Source organism: Oryctolagus cuniculus, chromosome 1 (genome assembly GCF_964237555.1).
Source record: "Oryctolagus cuniculus chromosome 1, mOryCun1.1, whole genome shotgun sequence".
Lineage (NCBI taxonomy): Eukaryota > Metazoa > Chordata > Mammalia > Lagomorpha > Leporidae > Oryctolagus > Oryctolagus cuniculus.
In genome coordinates, this window is record NC_091432.1 from 164,234,977 (window position 1) to 164,253,730 (window position 18,754).

Consider the following 18,754-nt stretch of genomic DNA (forward strand, 5'->3'; position numbering starts at 1 on the left):
CCTCCCTCAGTCTCGAGCGGGAAAACCTTTCTGTTAGGGTCTGCAAGGCGTCAAGACACACAGGAGTTGGCCCAGACTTTGTTGCTGGTTAAGGGGTCAGCGCAGACCGTGCGTGTGTGGGCACGCCTCGGGCTCAGGTCTGGGCTCCCTTAGGCAGTGAGCATTGCGAGGCAGAGGGGAAAGAGCGCACGTGTCCTTCCGCCCAGCCTGAGGGTTGTGTTTTTCTTCCTTTCCAGGGCACCCCTGCCATGCGTCGCTCTCTTGTGCCCCAGCTGCGGAGTGGCAAATTCAATGTCCTCCTGACTACTTACGAGTACATTATAAAAGACAAGCACATTCTCGCAAAGGTATGTTTTTCTTAAAAAAAAAAAAAAAATTCTTCCACGTGCAATTGTGGACTATCACACTGGAGTGCACAGTATTCCCAAATTACCCTCAGTAGAATAATTTTATCCTTAGGTGGCATGTGTCTTTCTTATTTGCCCCTAAAAAGTCCGATATATTTTGGTCTTGCATTTTAATTTTATGCACACTGGTGTGCACGCGTGTGTGCGTGCGTGCATGTGCGTGCGTGCGTGACTGATCCTGGGACTTGTAACTGTCTTCTCTTAGTTAATGAGTTTACATCTTTTTTATAAGCTCATCTGGCTTCTTTCTGCAACGGCGCTGAACGTGCTCCGGAAAGAAATCATTGTTTTCGTGGCCCTGGGTTATTGTCCACATAAGTTCATTCCTCTCATGCCTGTGTCTCTGCAAAGACGAGGAGGCACATTTCCGCTTGGCCTCTTCTGTGTGAACACTCCCCTGAGCTGTGGCTGTGGTGGCTTTGGTGTGGTCCCAGATTAATCATGGGCCCAGCCTTGTTCACATTTCTCCAGGCTGTCTCTATGACTGTTTATTTGGAGCTCGTAAGGAGTTATTTCTGTCACTTTCATGTCTCCTAATTTGTGTGTCCCTAATTGTCCTTTAGCTGCAAAATAGATTTGTTTTGCATTAATGTCATCTTGTCTCCTGGTATGTCCATGTACCGTCTTTTCCTGGAACAGATAATGAAAACTTACTGTTTTTCCCCCCACAGTCATTCTTTCAGCCCTTGGTGTTCCCTGGAAAGCACCATAATCTGGAACTAAGTTATGGCCAGAGTGGCACAGAAGTCCTGTTTCAGGGTTTTGTTCAGCCTCTGAGTTAAACCTTCGCCCTGGGCCCTGAGAGTGCCCTCCGTGGCATCCCAGGAAATGGCCTAAAGGAAATATGCCCTCCCAGGGGAAGTTTAATCAGTGAGACGGCACAGGCAGCAGTGCTGTTCCCAGTCCTCAGGAAGTTGGCGGTGTCAAAAATGATGTGTTTTCAGCATTTCTGTGGGAATGAATGTGTTTGTACGCCTGAGATCCTTTTAGAAGGATTCAATCATGACTGGTGCATACGTATTTCAAATTCATCGGAGACGCCTGGTAACGAGATGCACTGCTTTTATTTGTTACTGGAGAAGTAGGGCTTCAGAAGAGGGGAATAATTTTTTTTCTCCAAGTAGAAGGCCTAATTAGGAGTAGACCCAATAGCAAAATCAAAGGCCTCTGCTGCCTTGTTTATTATTTCATAAACTAAATCAGTCAGGAAAGTAGATTGAGAATATTTCTTTAAAACCAGTTTTGTCTGCCAGCCTCTTTGCATGCTGTTGGTGAGTTTGGGGCAACGGGTCGTACAATTGTAATTATTCTTAAAACGCTTTTTCAGAGGTTGTAGAGGACTGAAAAAAAAAAAATTCGGGTGGTTTCTTTTACCTGTGCCTCCCCACCTGACTGCTGGTTCCCGTCTCTTGCCCCTGGCATTCCCGGTGCGTCTAATGAGGAGGGCGAGGGCTGTGTGGACTGCTTTGCTGTCTGCCTCTTCTCGCTAAGAGCTTTGCAGGAGGATCCAGGGACATCTGAGTGCCAGATGCTTTTCTTGGCTACTGCCACTGTTTTGTAGGGAATGGATGGGCCGAGTGGAACATTCCTCATTGTTCCCACCGAAGAAACTCCACAGTGGTCTGAGCAAGGGTTGAAGGTGAAGGTGTAAGAGAGGGAGAGGGGCTGTGTGGCCCTGGGAGGGAGGCTCGTGCCGGGTAAGCATTCCTGGCTTTTAAAGCGATGGTCGTGCGTGGGGATCCGGTTGTGTTTGTTCTTCAGTGTTGGCGTCAGTGCAGGAATGAGGTTTTGCATTGCCCCCTCTGCCAGGGCGTGTTTCCTTTCATCTCAGATACAGCAGCCGTCTTAGACCAGTTGGAGAAGCAGTGTGAAGGAACTGAGTAGCTCGCTGGCCAGATCTCAATTTGGTAAAAAATGCTGAATGTCCAGATTTTTGTGTGAAAAATTTCAACGTTGCAGTGTTCACAACCGGGTTAAACAAAACGCTGAGCCAAATTCTTAAGGGTAGTAACTAGCCAGGCTAGTAGAGATGAAGGCATGGAACTAAGACCACATAAGCTATCGATGTCTGCTAGTGCCGTTTCGGGAGACTCTCTCATTAACTGATGCTTCAAGGGGGGATCCGTGCTCTGTACATGGGCTGAGGTGGCGTGACCATGAAATCTGGGCTACATATGTCGTATGTCTACACTGTCATGGAGCAGCAGATGGGGAGAGAGGAGATCTAGATATAGGGCCAGCCATTTCATTCAAGATGATTTGGGATCGCATGGCCCCTGAGCACCAGAGGAACCTTCCATTGGGACGTGGTGTTTGACACGCTCTGTCCATCGTGGGGGATGGTCAGCTGCTGGAGATTGCTTTGTATGAAGGAGGGTCACGCCGTATCACGGACCAAGGGACCAAGCGTGCCTCCGGCTTCCTGCCTCCCACTTGCCTGTTGCAGGGGGTTCTGTTCTCCCCTGGCTCACCGCACATGGGTCCTTCTGTTGTGTTGCAGATTCGGTGGAAATACATGATCGTGGACGAAGGCCACCGGATGAAGAACCACCACTGCAAGCTGACCCAAGTCTTGAATACCCACTACGTGGCCCCCAGAAGGATCCTCTTGACCGGCACCCCGCTACAGAATAAGCTCCCCGAACTCTGGGCTCTCCTCAACTTCCTCCTCCCCACAATTTTTAAGAGTTGCAGCACATTCGAACAGTGGTTTAATGCTCCATTTGCCATGACTGGCGAAAGGGTACTGGTCTCAATTTGGTTGTTTCCACTGCATGACAATGAAATGACATGAAAGAGCCCCGGGCTGGCAACACGAGAGGCAGAGAAATCCCGCAGGGTGCGTTAGGATGTCTGGGGCCTTTTGAAGCTGCTCAGTGGGTGGATGTGGTCTCAGCCCGGGGCCACAGCCCCGGCCTCAGCTCGCGGCAGCGGGGCCTCCTAAGTCCTTTTGCTTTGGCTAACATGCCAGGCTACCAGAGAATGTTCCTGGCCGGGGGAGGTTCCCGGGGAGGCTGAGCACGCAGACGTTTCTTGGAGAAATGGCACAGACCAACGTGATGAACCGAATACAGGCCTTAAACACAGCTTCCCTTGTTAGAAACTCGGGCTTGCCTTTCAGAGACTTCCTCGAGAGGAGTTGGTATAACGGAGCAGAACGAGTTTACGCTAACTGCCTGTATACTTGTTTGTCCAGTGTTAGTCTGTGCCCCAGGTTTGCACATGCGCAGGAACACTGCTCAGCTGCAGGGGCAGCCATTTTCAAATGGATGGGTATTACTCCCTCAGCTGTCTCCTCTTAAGAGACATGGGCCATTGCAAGACAAGAAACGGGCACGCGTCATTTGGATTAGAGGGATGAAAAACCACTGAGGACGCTTGAGGAAAACTTGTGTTTGAACTGTTTGGCCCTTTAATCTTGAGGTACCTCCTAGGCACATTGGCTGTTCCTCCGCAGTTAATTAACTGGCTTGCCCGGTTGTGGGAGGTCGTGCCGATCAACTCTGCCCCCTAGAGGCTGAGAGAGGAAGGTGAGAGAGAAAGCGGATTTTGCACGGGGGAGGGAACTTGAGCAACGCCAAGGGACCTAGAGGCTCAGCAGCATCAGGTGTGTCTGCCTGTGTTGCTTCTTTCATGTTCACGCCCTTATGAGACGGCCAGCCTGACGGGGCCTAACGAGGCTTTGAACACGTTAGCTGTCTAGCGCGGTCTTCATCTAGCCTCAGTGGCTCATAAAATCATGCGTGACTTTATCAAATCTGGCCGAGAACCGGCGGCCTCTTGGGCCTTGGGTGCGGAACTCAGCTTTGAGATGCAGACAGGCGTTTCGAGGTGGGTGAGGCATGTGGGAAGAGACTTCCCAGGGGCGTCTGATGGGCACACACCTGGCCCCACTGCCTGGAAAACTGCCTGTTAAAGCACTGCATACTCTCGCGATGCTTTCCTCCCTGAAACACCCCTTTAAGGAGATCAGATTCATGCAAGGTTGTCTTGCAGGTGGACTTGAATGAAGAAGAAACTATACTGATCATCCGGCGTCTACATAAGGTGCTGAGGCCGTTTTTACTGAGGAGACTGAAGAAAGAGGTTGAATCCCAGCTTCCAGAAAAAGTAGGTTGCAAATTGAATAAGCCCTGGGTTTTTGTGTTTTTGTTTTTTCCTCCCTGAAATTATGAGGCTACTTCAAAAATATGAAACATTGAATTAAGAGAAGCTCATTTTGGTGCAAAAAAATCTTTTTGAAGTCCGTACATGGTTTTTTCATAACTTGAACTTTTTGAAGACACCTCTTGGGCTTGAGGAACTTGCCTTCTAAAGCCATGGGATCGAATTTCAGTTAGGGTTACCCTGGAAGTGTCTTAAAGTGCTTGTTTTTCACTGGACAGAGCTAGAATGAGAAGGGAAGTTTCAGCATTTGTCAGCCTAATTTCCAAAAGCTTTTGAGCAAGTTTTATAAAATTATTGGATTCGTCGAGCCTCATTCCCTTCCAGCTCCCCATTCTTGTGTTTTAGTTCCTGACTGCCTCAAGCTCACGGTTGCAGGCACTTGCAGAGTTGTTCTGCTCATGACCCAAGTGAGGATTTTGATTTTGGGGACTTGTGTCTTGAGTGGAGGGCAGACTAAACATTTGCCAGGTTTCCCGGAAGTTTATTCTGTAGCTGATGTCTATGATGTCGCCATCCTGATGCTAATTGGAAAAATAGAGTTCCTGCAAATTACAGGCACATCATGCAATTATTTTGGGACATGGTTTTTGTCCTGCACCGTGCATGTTAAGCTGTGAACCTTTTAAGTGGGTATTTTTTGGATACTGTGTTCTCACTGCCTCACGGCTTCCTTTGAGCCTCGGCTCCATGAATTCAGGGAGTTCATGTGTTTCTCATCATCTTTTGGAACCACGTGCATTTGACTTCTAACTTTCACCCTCTTAAGGAGAGATTGTTTAGCAGCACATACTATTTGTTGCACAAGAGATCTTGGTTTGAATTTTTTTCCTTGTGTGAAGCCAACTCTATTGTCTTACTTTGCGTGATTTTAGTTTTTTTGGGTATCGACTCTGTTTTTGGACAGATTGGCTCACCCTGCTCATTTTTTTTAGGGGGAGTTGGCAAGATAGTGTGCAGTGATCACTTTGCTAAAAGAGAATTTTATTACCTAGTCCTCTGTCCATTAATAGGAAAAAGGGTTAAAAATGTAAGTCTATACCATGCTTGTTCCAGTGAAAGTAAGTATTTAAGCTTATTTTCCTGGTGAGTTCATTTTAGGGTTTGAATGCTGTTGATATTCCCTGTACTTCCTATGGTCTTGGCTTTGGGTAACATCTTTCTTGTTCAAGGTGGAGTGTAGTCTAGGTAGATTAACTGGTGAGTGGGTTAAAAATGGTCATATGGCTACTTGAGCTATTTTCTTTTTTTCCTTTTTAAAAAAGATTTATTTATTTTATTTGCAAGACAATTACAGAGACAGATCTTCTATCTGCTGGTTCACTATGCAAATGGCCACAATGGCCAGGACTGGGCCTGGATGAAGCCAGGAGCTTCTTTCAGATCTCCCACGGGAGTGTGGGGACCTGAGGACTTGGGCCATCTTCCACTATTTTCCCAGGTACATTAGCAGGGAGCTGGATCAGAAGTGTAGCAGATGAGACTCAAACTGGTGCCCATATGGAATGTTGGCACCACAATTGGCAGCTTAACCCACCAAGCAATAGTGCCGGCCCCTTACTGCTCTCTAGTGCACTGTTACTGCAGCCCTGCACGCCCTAGAAATGGAATATTAAGATTTTTCTTTTGTCTCATGCATCTTTTTTTTTTCCTTTGTAAGAAGTATAAAGGTAATTGACTAAAGCCTGTCATTTGCTTATTTCCTAGAACTTTGAAAAGAGAGAGACAAACAGGCAGGGAGGTCCCATTGGCTGGTTCACTCCCCAAATACGTGCAGCAGCTGTATATGGGGGGCCAAAGCCAGGAACCGGGAACTCAAAGCCAGGTTTCCAATGTGAGTGGCAGAACTCAGTCCCCTGATCCATCACTGCTGCCTCCCAGGCTTGCATTAGTGGGAAGCTGGAGTCCGGAGCTGGAATTGGGAATGGAACCCAGGTAGTGTGATGGGGGAGGATACAGGTGTCCTATTGGCTAGGTGAGCTGTCTGCCTCTCGTAAGGTGTCCTAGTCTTGTTTATTCGTCTCTGAGCCTGGCGGACATAGCAGGATCTTTATTTTAAAGATTTATTCATGTACAAGGCAGAGTGACAGAGACAGAGATAGATTTTAGAAAACACATTACAGGTGAAACCTTATCAACAATGCTTTAGGAAAATCCATCGTAGAAAATCAAACTTCAGCGGCATAAGGATTACGGGTGGTGACTTATATCACAAGAAATTATTTGCTTTTTAAAACTATTGTATGGTTCTTTTTACAAAAGAGCTGCCTGAGTACCCAGGAACAATGTTAACCTTTAGTTAAAAAAAAAAAAAAAAAAGCTACCCTCAGATTATCAAAAGCACATCTTCTGTATGAAAACACTTGCATTGTGTTATGTCTGCGATTCCATCCTGGGATACCTTTGTGGGTGTCCCTCGGTTTAAAGGTATCCTCGGCTCCTTTTCTGGGGGCAGCTCTGTGAGTGGAAATCTTGGGCTCTGCCCGTCGCAGTGGGTCTGGCTCACCACTGCCTTCCCCCTGTCTTGGTGAACGTCCTTGAAGCCCAGTGAGTCTTGGCGTTCTCATGGGAGAACGCCAGGTCAGTGTGCGCCTCTTGGAGTGGCTACGTGGAGGAGACGGATGCGGTGCTCACGATACAAGGCCGGGCCCATGGGGAGAGCCCTGCGCTGTGACCCCCACAGCCACGCAGTCCCTGCTTGCTGCTGTTCCTCCTGGGAGTCCCGCTTTCACGTTAGCTTCAAGGGCTGTGTCACCACACTCTGGTCCTTGCTGCCTATGCTGTGGCTCTCCCACACCTGAGTCCCAAACACCTTCATGGCATTTGGGGGTCACTGTACATGTGTGCTTGCATGCATCTGTGTGTGCGTGTGTGCATGCATCTGTGCATGTGTGCAGCTGCTGGTGATATGTCTTGGCTCCTCTGTCTTCTCTGCCTTGGTAGGGTAGTGTTGGAAATTTCACCGTCATCTTTGAGGGCAAGGAAGTATTTTCTGTCACCAAATGCTTATAGCCACAGACAACTTGTGCACTTACTCAAGCCATGTAAAACACCCAGAAATTACAGCTGAGGGCAGGAAAAGGCTGCATGGGGCCAGAGTGCTAATTCCCAAGTGTCTTTATGAAAAAGAATCAGTAGGAAACATTTTTGATTCTATTTTAAAATGCATCTATGATAAAGTTCACTTTTTTTGATGTATGAGTTTTGACCAGTACATAGTTATGTTAACCATACCCACAACAAAATACAGAACAATTCTGTCACTCACCCCTCCTTAACAGTTCCCTGTTGTTAGCCCATTTCAGTCAAACCCTTTAACCTCGTGTGACCTCTGATCTGTTTCCCATCTATGTGACTTTGTCTTTTCCAGAACGTTGTATGAATGGAGTCACACATTATGTAACTTTCTGTGTCTGAATCTCTCACTTGGTGTCCTGTTTGGGATTGTTCCTAGTTGTTTGTGTCAGTAGTTGGTTCATCCTTATGCACTACAGTTAGCTTACCTGTTCAGTTGGGCACATGGGTCACTTCTGGTTTTTGATGACTCAGGGTAGAGCTGCTACGCGTGTTTGTGCACATGTGTGGGTTTTGTGTGAATACAGGGTATTGTTTGGCATGAGTGAACGCCTAGGAGTACGATTGCTTGTTTGGCCAATGTGTACATAAGTTGATGCGAAACTGGAGATGGTTTTCTGAACTGGCTGAACCACTCTGTAGTCCCACCAGCGACGTGTGAGCAGTCCAGTTCCTCCACTTTCTTATCAGGACTTGTATTGTCAAGATTTACTCCTAATTACGTTTGGCCATTTTAGTAGATGTAAGATGTACAGTGACGTAGTGGTATTTTGCGTGTTTAACATCTAGTGATGTTGAACATACGTTCATTCTCTTTCTCAGGTGAACGTGATCAGGCAGATGAGGCCACAGTTGGATAAGTGCAGCTTTACTGCATAGCAAAATTAGTTTTGTGGCATTCTAGTGAAACACCTAGTGAGCAAGGGAATGTACTGTGTCCCCGTGACCACCACCATTACCAGCTTGCCAGTGTCTTAAAATCTATTCCTTATATTCAGGAAGGAATGGTAATGCACAGTAAAGATTTCCATAAAAAACTGAATTTAAGTGAGAATTGACCTTTTGACTTAACTCCCTTTTGAGGTTATCCCCACCAATTGTCTCCTTTATTATTTGCTATCTTCAACAGCCAGTTATCTGTACAGTTCTATGTATTGATGCCTAAATGTGTTAAAGTACATGTCCATTGTGTGAGGTTAACTAAAGGGTGACCTACCTAAAATCAGTCCCAGTTTTGGTATAATTTGTATAAATCATTTAAAAAGCTTAGTTAAGATGGGTAACTTTTTTTTCCCTAAGATTTATTTAGTGGAAAGGAAGAGTTACAGAGAGAAGGGAAGAGAAAGAATTTTCGTTCACTGGTTCACTCCCTGGATAGCCAAAATGGCTGGATCTGAACCTGGGAGCCTAGAGCTTCTTCCAGGTCTCCCACGTGGGTGCAGGGGTCCGAGGACTTGGGCCATCCGCTGCTGCTTTCTCAGGTACAGTAGTAGGGAGCTTGATGAGAAGTGGAACAGCCAGGGCTTGAACCAGTGCCCATATGAGATGCCAGCACTGCAGGTGGCAGCTTTACCCACTAGACCACAGTGCCAGCCCCAAGATGGGTAAGTTCTATATTCATTATGTAAATGTTTAGAGTGTTTAATTACTACTTTGTTTCCCTCTCATGCCATGAACTCCAGAACCTGAGACTTTGTAAATTGAATCATGTTTCATTTCAGGGTTGAGTGGTGTAGCAGGTAAAGATTCTGTGGGATGCTTGCATCCACTGTTAGAGTGCCTGGGTTTGAGTCCCATCTCTGGCTCCTGACTGGAGCTTCCTGCTGTTGTAGACCCTGGGCAGCTGTAGATTATGGCTTAAGTAATTGGGTCCCTGCCACCCATGTGGGAGACCTGGATTGGGTTCCTGGCTCTGAGCTTTGGCCTGATCATGTCTTAACTATTGTGGGAATTTTGAAAGTAAAACTTTGGGAGCATGTATGTGCATTCGCTCTCACACTCTCTCACTTGCACTCTCTCGCTCTGTGTGTGTGTGTGTGTGTGTGTGTTTGTACATTTCTCTCTCTATTCTCTGTCTTCTCTGTGTCCCTCTACTTTTCAAATAAATAATAAAAATTTAAAATCAATAAAATCTCAGTTCAAAAAGTACAATATATCACACTAAGTCTAGGTGCATTGTTTCAATAACACAGAAATCAGGGCAGAAATTGTGAAAGCCAGTCAAACACTTGTACAGGGTTATGTGGTAAGAGACCGTGGGCCAGTGTTATCACCCAGTTTGCCTACTTGTAGGGGACCATTTTGTTCATTTACAAATGTAAGAATCCTTAGAAGATAGTTATGTTCAGGGGTTGGCCCCTCAGTTTTACAAATAATTTAAACAAAAATAGCTCCAGTGGCCCTCACAAGCCTGTCATTGAGGGACTTCCTGTGAAGATGTCAAAGATTGATTAGCTCTGCCAACTACAGAAACTTTCACATTCATGCTGCAGTTGGGCGCCATCATATTTTTTTGGAGGTAAACTCCAACCCAATAGAGTTGAAGTTGTCCCCACTGTTTTTTTTTTTTAAATAATTATTTTTATTTATTTGAAAGGCAGAGTTAGAGACAGGGAGAGACATCTTCCATCTTCTGGTTCACTCGGTTCACTCCCCCAATAGCAGCAGCAGCCAGGACTGGCCCAGACCAAAGCCAAGAGCTTCCTCCAGGTCTCTCAGGTAGCTGACAGGAGCCTAAGCATTTGTATCCCAGGCCATTAGCAGGGAGCTGGATTTGAAGTAGAGCAGCCGGGACTTGAACCGGTGTCCATATGGGATACCAGATTTGCAGGCAGCGGCTTTACCCGCTATGCCACAGTGCCAGCCCTCTGTCTCTACTATTGTAGCAAATAATCTCACCTTCTTGCTGTTAGTCTGCATGTCTCTCTTAGAAGAGTTCATTCTGCCTCTTATCTCAATTCGTAGCTACCATTTGCCTGCTGTGTGCATTGTCCTGTACTGAGACTGGGTGGCAGGTGCAGGAGTTACCCCAAAGCAGGCGGTATTGGTGTGACAGGCCAGCTGACTAGCTGTGGAGGTGCCGTCTACTCATTCTGAATACTGGCATGGCAATGAGGTTCTGGCATCTGAACCCACAGAATGAATGACCCTGGCCATCAAGTGTTTTAGGGCAGGGGACTCCAGTATCTATGGGTATGTGTGTGTGGGTGCTTACTGGTAACCAGCTGGGGTACAGAAACATGTCACAGCAACCATATGTATGCATTTTTCTCTTTGAAAAATAAGCTTTGTTGATACTTCATATACAGTGTGGCGTTGGTCCTCGTGTGCACGTGTGTATGTCAGGATGTCAATCCTCTGCAGGAGGCAGGCTGTGTAGGTTCTCCCAGGGTGGTCTGAGCAGGGATCTCCAGCACCAGGAGCATCTGACCATCCACTGACCTTCCATGTTGGGCTCATTCACTTCTTGCCCAGTGTGGGGCTTTGCGAGTTTCCTTGCGCCGGGTACGGGGATTTCATATGATCTGATTTTTAACTGCACTAACACCCCTGGTCCCCAGAAAGGCTTAAAAAGTTTCTGCAAAGGAGTGCAGATGGAAAAGAAGACAAGTAGCAGAAGCATAGGTGGACAATGGAGAGAAGGCTGCCCTGCGTTTGCTGTGTGGGTTTGCATCTGCCCCATCTGGGTGATCAGGTTGCAGGTGACTCAAAGTATAAGATAACCGTCAAACTGACACCTGATAGGAATTAACTTTCTAGAGCACTGTTCTTTCCCCTAGCAGTAAGCTGTTTCTTGAGACATTAATACCATAGCACTTTGAGAAGTCCATAGAAAACATATATTGTGAAAAAAACTTCAAAAAAATTTTTTGCACCAAAATTAATTTATCTTTTAACTCTCTGAAGTACTTGTGTGTGAGTATGTGTACATCAGTCATAAATACAGAGACATCTGATGGGAAGGTGGGTGCTTAGCCTGTCCCTCTAATCGGGGAATGCCATGGAACGAGCTTCGTGACCAGTTGCTTAAAGGGAAACCCAAGTGGAGATTTGGTGTTGGCTGCTAGGTGGTTGGGGAAAAATGTAGCCAAGAGTCCTCAATGTGCACTGGGCCTCAGAAAGGAGACCTTAAGACCTGGGGCATCCTGGACCCGGGGGAAAAGCCCCAAAACAGACAGAAGAACTTGGAGTTGTTTGGAACGCCTCCAGGAACAAATGCAAAATAAACTTGAGAAGCTGCTGGCAATGATGGTGACTCTCAAGTCGGCTTCTTCTGCCCCTGATCCTGGAAGGGGGCAGTCCCCAGGTATTTCCCCTTCCAGCAGTGGTGGTCAGCCCCCAGGAGCGCTCTCTCTAACGTCTCTACTCTGCAAAGACCTGGCTTCACTGTCCTGTCTCCATGGCATCATCTTGCCTTCCTCTGCCTCCCCGACTCCTTTGTCCCCAGCCGGAGCTGGTGGACGAGAAGTGGGGTCGCTGATTCTGTGACTGCCATCCCTTGATGCACATAGAACAACCATTGGCCATCCCTTCCACGATGAGGAAGGTGTGAGGATGCCGGCGGGGGTGGGGGGGCCGCCCAGGTGAAGGTGGGTGTCAGGCAGAACTGAAAGTCTCCTTGGCCATCCTCAGCGTGGAGTTTGAGAGTGTACTTGTGAATCCCAGTGCACCTTGCCTAGATGGATCACTTTGGGCCAATCCCTTGGCCTCCCTGATGACCGATTCCTCCTCTGTTAAATGAGGAGAGCAGGTGTGACTGTGTCCTCTCGGCCTCATGGGGGTTTAATGAGAGAAGGACGTGAAGTATTGTGTACAGAGCCTGGCACCCAGGGAGAGCTCAGTCGTGTTAGCCCTCAGTGTCATTTTTATCAACATGCTTGTTACAGTATGAAGTCGTTTAACATTTTTCTTCACAGTGATCAGATTTCATTATGAGTTGACAGTTCTTGAAAAAGTAGGATAGTGGTAATCATTTCCTGGTGCATTTCTATATCAAAAACATCCCATTGAGCTCCTTAAATAGATGTGATTTTTTTTTCAATAAATGGAAAGGTAAATGAAAACTTTTTACAAAACAAAAAGAAGTACATTAAACATAATAGCATGATGAGGGCTCTAAACACAAAGTGTAATTATAAAGCGCATACTTGCTTGTTAAACTTGATGATTTTTTGTTGTTGTTGTTCCTTAGCCAAGAAGGTCATGAAAACTAAAGCATGTTGTTGGGGTGTTCCTTTTTTTTTTTTTTTTTTTAATTTTAATCTGCTGAGAGGCAGGCCTTTCTCTAATGTTACTTGATACATCCCAACAGGTGGCAGATGACTATTAACTGTGGCTCCCTCTGACCCAACAGCTTACTTCTGGAGCAACAATTGAATGAATATTCAACTTCCCTCCTCATCTGTGACCTCCTCTCTCCAGCCCTCAGAGCTCGAATAATCCAGTCACATTAATCAGTTTATTAAACATTAGGCAGCTTGCTGATTGATTTTGGATCACATTCTGCAGGTTTCTAGACAGTCATCTGATATCTGTTATGAAAATTGCACATTTATATTCTTGGGATTTTTTTTAAATAAAGAAGAACAATCATAGGAGTAATCACAGCAGATTTTATGCATTTGGAGTATAATAACCCACTGCAGGTCTGTGATAAACCATGGGCATGTGAATTCGCTTTGTCAGTGCGATTTTTGTGCTTTTTTGATGCAAGCACAGGAGGCCTTGTCCTCCTTTGGATGGCCATAAAGTTGTGTCGTGCTATGGATCAACTCCTCTCCTCCACCTGTTGCCTTCACTAGGTCGCATCTTATCATTTCTGAAGTGCAGAGTTAATGACATTCAACCTACAGCTATTACCAGTCTTACAGTACTGAGGGTGGTTAGCCACATGTGTCCGTTTAAAAAATGGTTTACAAAAGGAAAAAAAAATGGTAGGGTATTAGCCAGTCACTGTTTTTCCTGAACTTGTTCTGTTCATATGAAAGGTGATGTATTTGGGAAGCAGAGAAAATACTAAAAATCTCCCAATGCCAAACATTTTGCAAGCCACTTTCTCCAATACGGAATTGAGTCAAGAAATGTCGGGAAACATGGCCCTGGCCTCAGTGACATGTAACCTTTTGAGCATAGCTCTAACAGTGATAACTGCGGTCTGCAACACAGCATCCCGCCACCTGTCCATGAGTTCTAGAAGGGGAACCAGGGACAGCATCATGCTTCCAGGACCCACCCAGCACCCACAAGTCTGCAGTGTTCCTGTTACAGACGCACTGCCCACCTGCTCTCACTTGCCCTGCTCTCTCTCCCCCAGGTAGAGTATGTGATCAAGTGTGACATGTCGGCTCTGCAGAAGATTCTGTATCGTCACATGCAAGCCAAGGGCATCCTCCTCACAGACGGCTCTGAGAAAGACAAGAAGGTACGTGGGTGAGGACGGCGCAGCTCAACGTGCCGTGAGGTCTTCCCCCGGCTGTGACGTTGATGATTCCCAGGAAGCATCCTCACCAGTCTTAATGGGTTGACTTAAATCACCGAACTTTTTTATTTTTTATTTTTTAGTAGCTGTTGTAGCTGTCCTAGGAAACCTCCTAACTGCCTTGGGCCACAGGGAAAGAAGGAGTGTGTTCCTGTTAGCCAAAGACTTAGGGCTGCCCTTGTTCATTCCACAGGAAGTGCATTGTGTCTCCGAGTGGGCTGGCTCTCCAGGTTGGCAAATCCGGTCTCACTTTCTGAGCGTCTGTTCTGTGCTTCTGTCATCCAGAATCCTAGAGAATAGACAGCCAGGCCCCAAAGCCATCAACTTGACACCATTCCTTAAGGGTCACCGTTCCTGTGGAATGGCTTGCTTACGAGCAAGAGAATTGGATCTAACACAGAAACTGATACATAATGTCAGGAGCTTTGGGCCACTCGGTGTGTGGGTTACCCAGACCTATGGCCCTACATCATTTCTGTGAAAAGCCGTGCGCCATACTTTAAAAATTGGAAATACTTGATTCATTCGTAATGTGTTCTCTTGTTCCCCTTCGCCCTGTTCTTAGGGGAAAGGCGGGGCGAAGACGCTTATGAACACTATCATGCAGCTGAGGAAGATCTGCAATCACCCGTACATGTTCCAGCACATAGAGGTGAGCCCGGTCCTCCAGATGCTGCCTGACCAAACAAATAACGCCTGCGTAGAAGTTGCCAGGGCACGACCCACTAGCTCTAAGGCACAGTGAACAGACAGGAGTCTCTGGTTCTGGATTCCCGTGGGTCCCAAGCCTCTGAGCATCTGGGATTTTATAGCCAAGCATTGAAAGCAGTGAGAAAATATTGTAAGAGATGGCTGCTTATGTGGGCTTGGGTAAGTACTGCGAATTACCTTGTGGTGGTAGAAGCTCTGAAATTGAAGATAATGACGCACGCAGGCAGCCTCCTCAGATGAATACTGGGAAAAAATATTAAAATCATGTGTTTGTAACTATTGGAGAGGAAGATGCTCTTCAAATTACTCTCTTTGGAGTCTGGTACTTTAGATTTCTATTCCTCTCCCCTCCCCCCAACTTGTTTCTATCACGGTGGTGTAAATCCATGCCTGTGACAGGGTGCCTGCTTCCCAGAAAGCTGTCGTTGGGGGAGGGCCGTTCCCTGCCCTGCTCACCTCCTGTGAATGAGTGCCCTGTACTGACCGTGGTTCCCTCCACTGCTGAGCAGAAACCAGAGCCGCCATGACTGTCGGCACCTCTGCGTGCGGCTGCAGGGGCTCCTGGTGCTGGTGGCGGGGCTGTGCCAGGGCGACGCCTCCTTCCCACTGCAGAGTGAGCAGCAGACATGCAGAAACCACTGCCGGGCTCCAGTGTCTGCGCGATGAATTAAAACCCAAACAAAAAGAAACTTCTGGAAAACTAATCGCAGTGTAAGAATGGCAGTTGAAATAGCCTGAGCTCAGATATTCCTCTCGGCCCCCTGCTCTGTGGTAATCACGCTCGTTAGGTCAGAGTGTTGTCCGCACACCCTCTCCCCCTCCAGCGAGCCCTCACCCAGTTGTGCTCGGGAATGAGAGACTCCAGATGCTGCTCTTGGCTTCTGGCTGCTCAGGGAGAGTCCTGGGTCATAGGAAGGAGCGTCGGTGGATGTCGGTGGGGAATGCAGCAGGGGCCACCTGTGGGGGGCTAAGTGAAACGGTAACAGCAACAACACTTTTCCAGAAGCACGCCTCCCACAAGCCACGGCTCTCTAGGGATAGAGTCAAGGGAGAGTCTGCTGGGCAATCATGCTGTCACATCCCTGCCTGCTTTGTCACGTGACCCGGGGTCAGTCGCCCAGAACCCCCAAGCCAGAGTGCGCCTGGTTTGTAACCAGAGGCTAAGAATAGACTATAGGGCTGGCCAGAGAGGCAGCTCTTGCACAGCAACATGTGCAGCATCTGGTGCCCTGATCATGCGCGCTGCAGATGAGGGAGCCATGAGCCAGCAGGGTGGCGGGAAGGGAGCAGGGCGGAGGGAGCTCGTGATGAGAAGATGGGGGTCGGTGAGGTTGACCTGGTACCCACCACCCCATTTTTCTTGGAAACGGTTTTAGGATGTTTCCTCTGAGCTACTGAGGGCTCTGAACACTCGCTGAAAGTGGAGCGTCATTCTGACTGCATTTGGGTCGTCACAAAGAAGCTGGCCTTTGCGACATCGTGGGCGTATTGGCAGGGAAGTGCACAGTGCCTTTCACCCCTAGGCTTCTGGCTGGAGTACCAGGAAGGGCTGAGGGGGTCATGCAGGAAGCAATGTTTGAGGAGCATGCCTGCTAAGGCCTGCAGATTCTCCTTTTCACTGGCAGGCTGTAGAGAGGTTTTGATTTGCAGTCTTCTGAACTTTTATTTATTATTTGAAAGGCAAAGGAGATAGGTGGACAGACAGATGTCCCACCTGCTGCTTCACTCTCCGAATGTTCTGAACAGCTGGGCCAAGCCAAAGCCTGGAGCCTAGACAACAGTGTAGGTCTCGCATGCGGGTGGCAGGAACCCAAGTACTTGGGCATCACCTGCTGCCCCCCAGGGTTCATGTCAGCAGGAAGTCGGAATCGGGAGTGGGGCCAGGATTCAAACCCAGGCACTCGGATATGGGATGTGGGTGTCTGAAGCCGTGTTCTAGTCACTACGGCAAATGCTGCTATAGCCAGAACTTTTGGCTGCCTGGTCCCAGAAACAAGAGGCCTACAGTTGGTGGCCAGGCTGAGCTGAGGTTCAGAGGTGGTGTGTGCATTGGCCCTTGTTCGGCTGTGTTTGCCACACACCAGCCTTTGTTCCCACTTGGGCATGTCAACAGCCCAGTCTCAGAGCGGCTCTCCCCACCTCGCTGTGGGGCCTTCAAACTGGAGAAATGGAAACGGGGTCTTTACAATGCTGATGCTGATGATGAATGCTAGTACAGTCTGTGGACACATCCCGTTGCTTTGGTCTTCGCAGCCCTTCTTGGAGACAGGGATGGCCCTGAAAATCTAGCAAGGTGGGGGCCGGCACCATGATTCACTTGGTTAATCGTCCGCCTGTGGCACCGGCATCCCATATGGGTGTCGGTTCTAGTCCCTGTTGCTCCTTTTCCAGTCCAGCTCTCTGCTGTGGCCCAGGAGGGCAGTGGAGGATGGCCCAAGTGCTTGGGCCCTGCACCCCATGGGAGCCCAGGAGGAAGCACCTGGCTCCTGGCTTCGGATTGGCTGTTGCAGCCACTTGGGGAGTGAACCAACGGAAGGAAGACCTTTCTCTCTCTCTCTCTCTCTCACTCTCTCTCACTCTCACTGTCTATAACTCTACCTGTCAAATAAATAAAAAAAGAAAATCTAGCAAGGCGAGTGCAGGTGTGGTTCTGGGAGTTGGAGTGGGTTCTCAGTCGCTGTCCATCCGTGTTAGGTTTGCTGCAGGGCAGCGCTGTGAGGGGCCCAAGCTGCCCAGACGTGATGCCTGTGTTTGAGAGTAGAGCCCGGAGGGAGAGATCTGGTCCCCTTAAGAGCTCTGTTTCAGTGGGGTCAGAGCACAGGCACCCCGTGGAGAAGGGTCATCTGTTCCCTGTGTATCTCAGTAAGGAGAATTAGGTTGTGTGTTCTGAAAGTGGCAGCCAGACCCCTGCGGGGACCTTGTTTGTAATGGGGGGAGGCACAGCAGGGAAGAGACCTGAGGATTTCAGTAAACTAAACTAACAGCTGTAAAACACGCACACACGGATTTGGGAATTTGAGGCACCAGAACAAACTGACCTTGCGTTTGCCGTGAACTTTTTAAAGCGCCTGCGTATGTTATACCTAATCGCTGCTGTTTTGATTGCTAAATATTTCTGCGGTACCTGTGTTGACGTTTCAACCCCGATCTGCTTGAATGGAGCTCTTCCTACCCCAGACTCCGAGCTCCTCTAGGGGGCTTCCCTGAAGCAGCTTGTGAACGGCCCAATAGGTGCTTGGTCATTGGCAGGTGAACTGACTGCCTGATCTAAATGGGAAGCAACTCACAGGGCACACTCCTGGGGGGAGCAGAAGTCTGAACACACAGGCCTTGATGTTCTGCTTCCTGCTACCCCAAAGTATTTGCCCATTCATTTATTATTTTGTTGAACTTTCCTCTAGAAATAGACAGGATGGCCTCGCTGAGCAAGTCAGCGCTCAGTTAATAATAGCAGTGTTGTACATCACTCTTTTCTCCCTCTCTTGCAGGAATCCTTTGCTGAACACCTGGGCTACTCAAATGGAGTCATCAATGGGTAAATCTTGAGCATCTTTTTCTTCCAAAACATAGAGCTGTGGGCCCTGCCTAAAAGCCTGCTGTCCGCAGTGTTTCCTGTGCTGCACCTGCGGGTTACCTGCTTCCTCACCCTCCTTACTCCCCAGTGAGGGGCACCAGGTGGTTACCAGAGTGAGGTCAGCGACTGCTTTTGCCTTACCAGCATAAGTCACTGTTTGCCTTGAACATGAGTCTACTCAAGGACAGAGATCTCATTTAGGACAGTTGACAGGATCCCAGTGTTCTAAAAATGTTGCTGAAACCTCAAAGCATTTGGGTTTTCTGTTTGTTTTAAACGATTTGTCTTATTTTGAAAGGGAAAGTGACAGAGGGCAGAGACCGGGAGCGAGATGTCTTCCATCCA

The 18,754-nt window shown here is 47.8% G+C and overlaps 1 protein-coding gene across 10 annotated transcripts in view; it reads left to right on the forward strand.

The window, feature by feature from the left end:
* Positions 1 to 18,754, forward strand: part of SMARCA2 (SWI/SNF related BAF chromatin remodeling complex subunit ATPase 2) — a 201,828-nt gene that overhangs the window by 73,660 nt on the left and 109,414 nt on the right. For all 10 annotated transcript variants that reach the window (XM_070051411.1, XM_070051401.1, XM_070051420.1 and 7 more), the window contains 6 exons: positions 237 to 347; positions 2,908 to 3,150; positions 4,404 to 4,517; positions 13,960 to 14,067; positions 14,690 to 14,776; positions 18,324 to 18,370. In XM_070051411.1, coding sequence (XP_069907512.1) covers positions 237 to 347; positions 2,908 to 3,150; positions 4,404 to 4,517; positions 13,960 to 14,067; positions 14,690 to 14,776; positions 18,324 to 18,370 — 710 coding nt within the window. The remainder of the gene's footprint in view (positions 1 to 236; positions 348 to 2,907; positions 3,151 to 4,403; positions 4,518 to 13,959; positions 14,068 to 14,689; positions 14,777 to 18,323; positions 18,371 to 18,754) is intronic.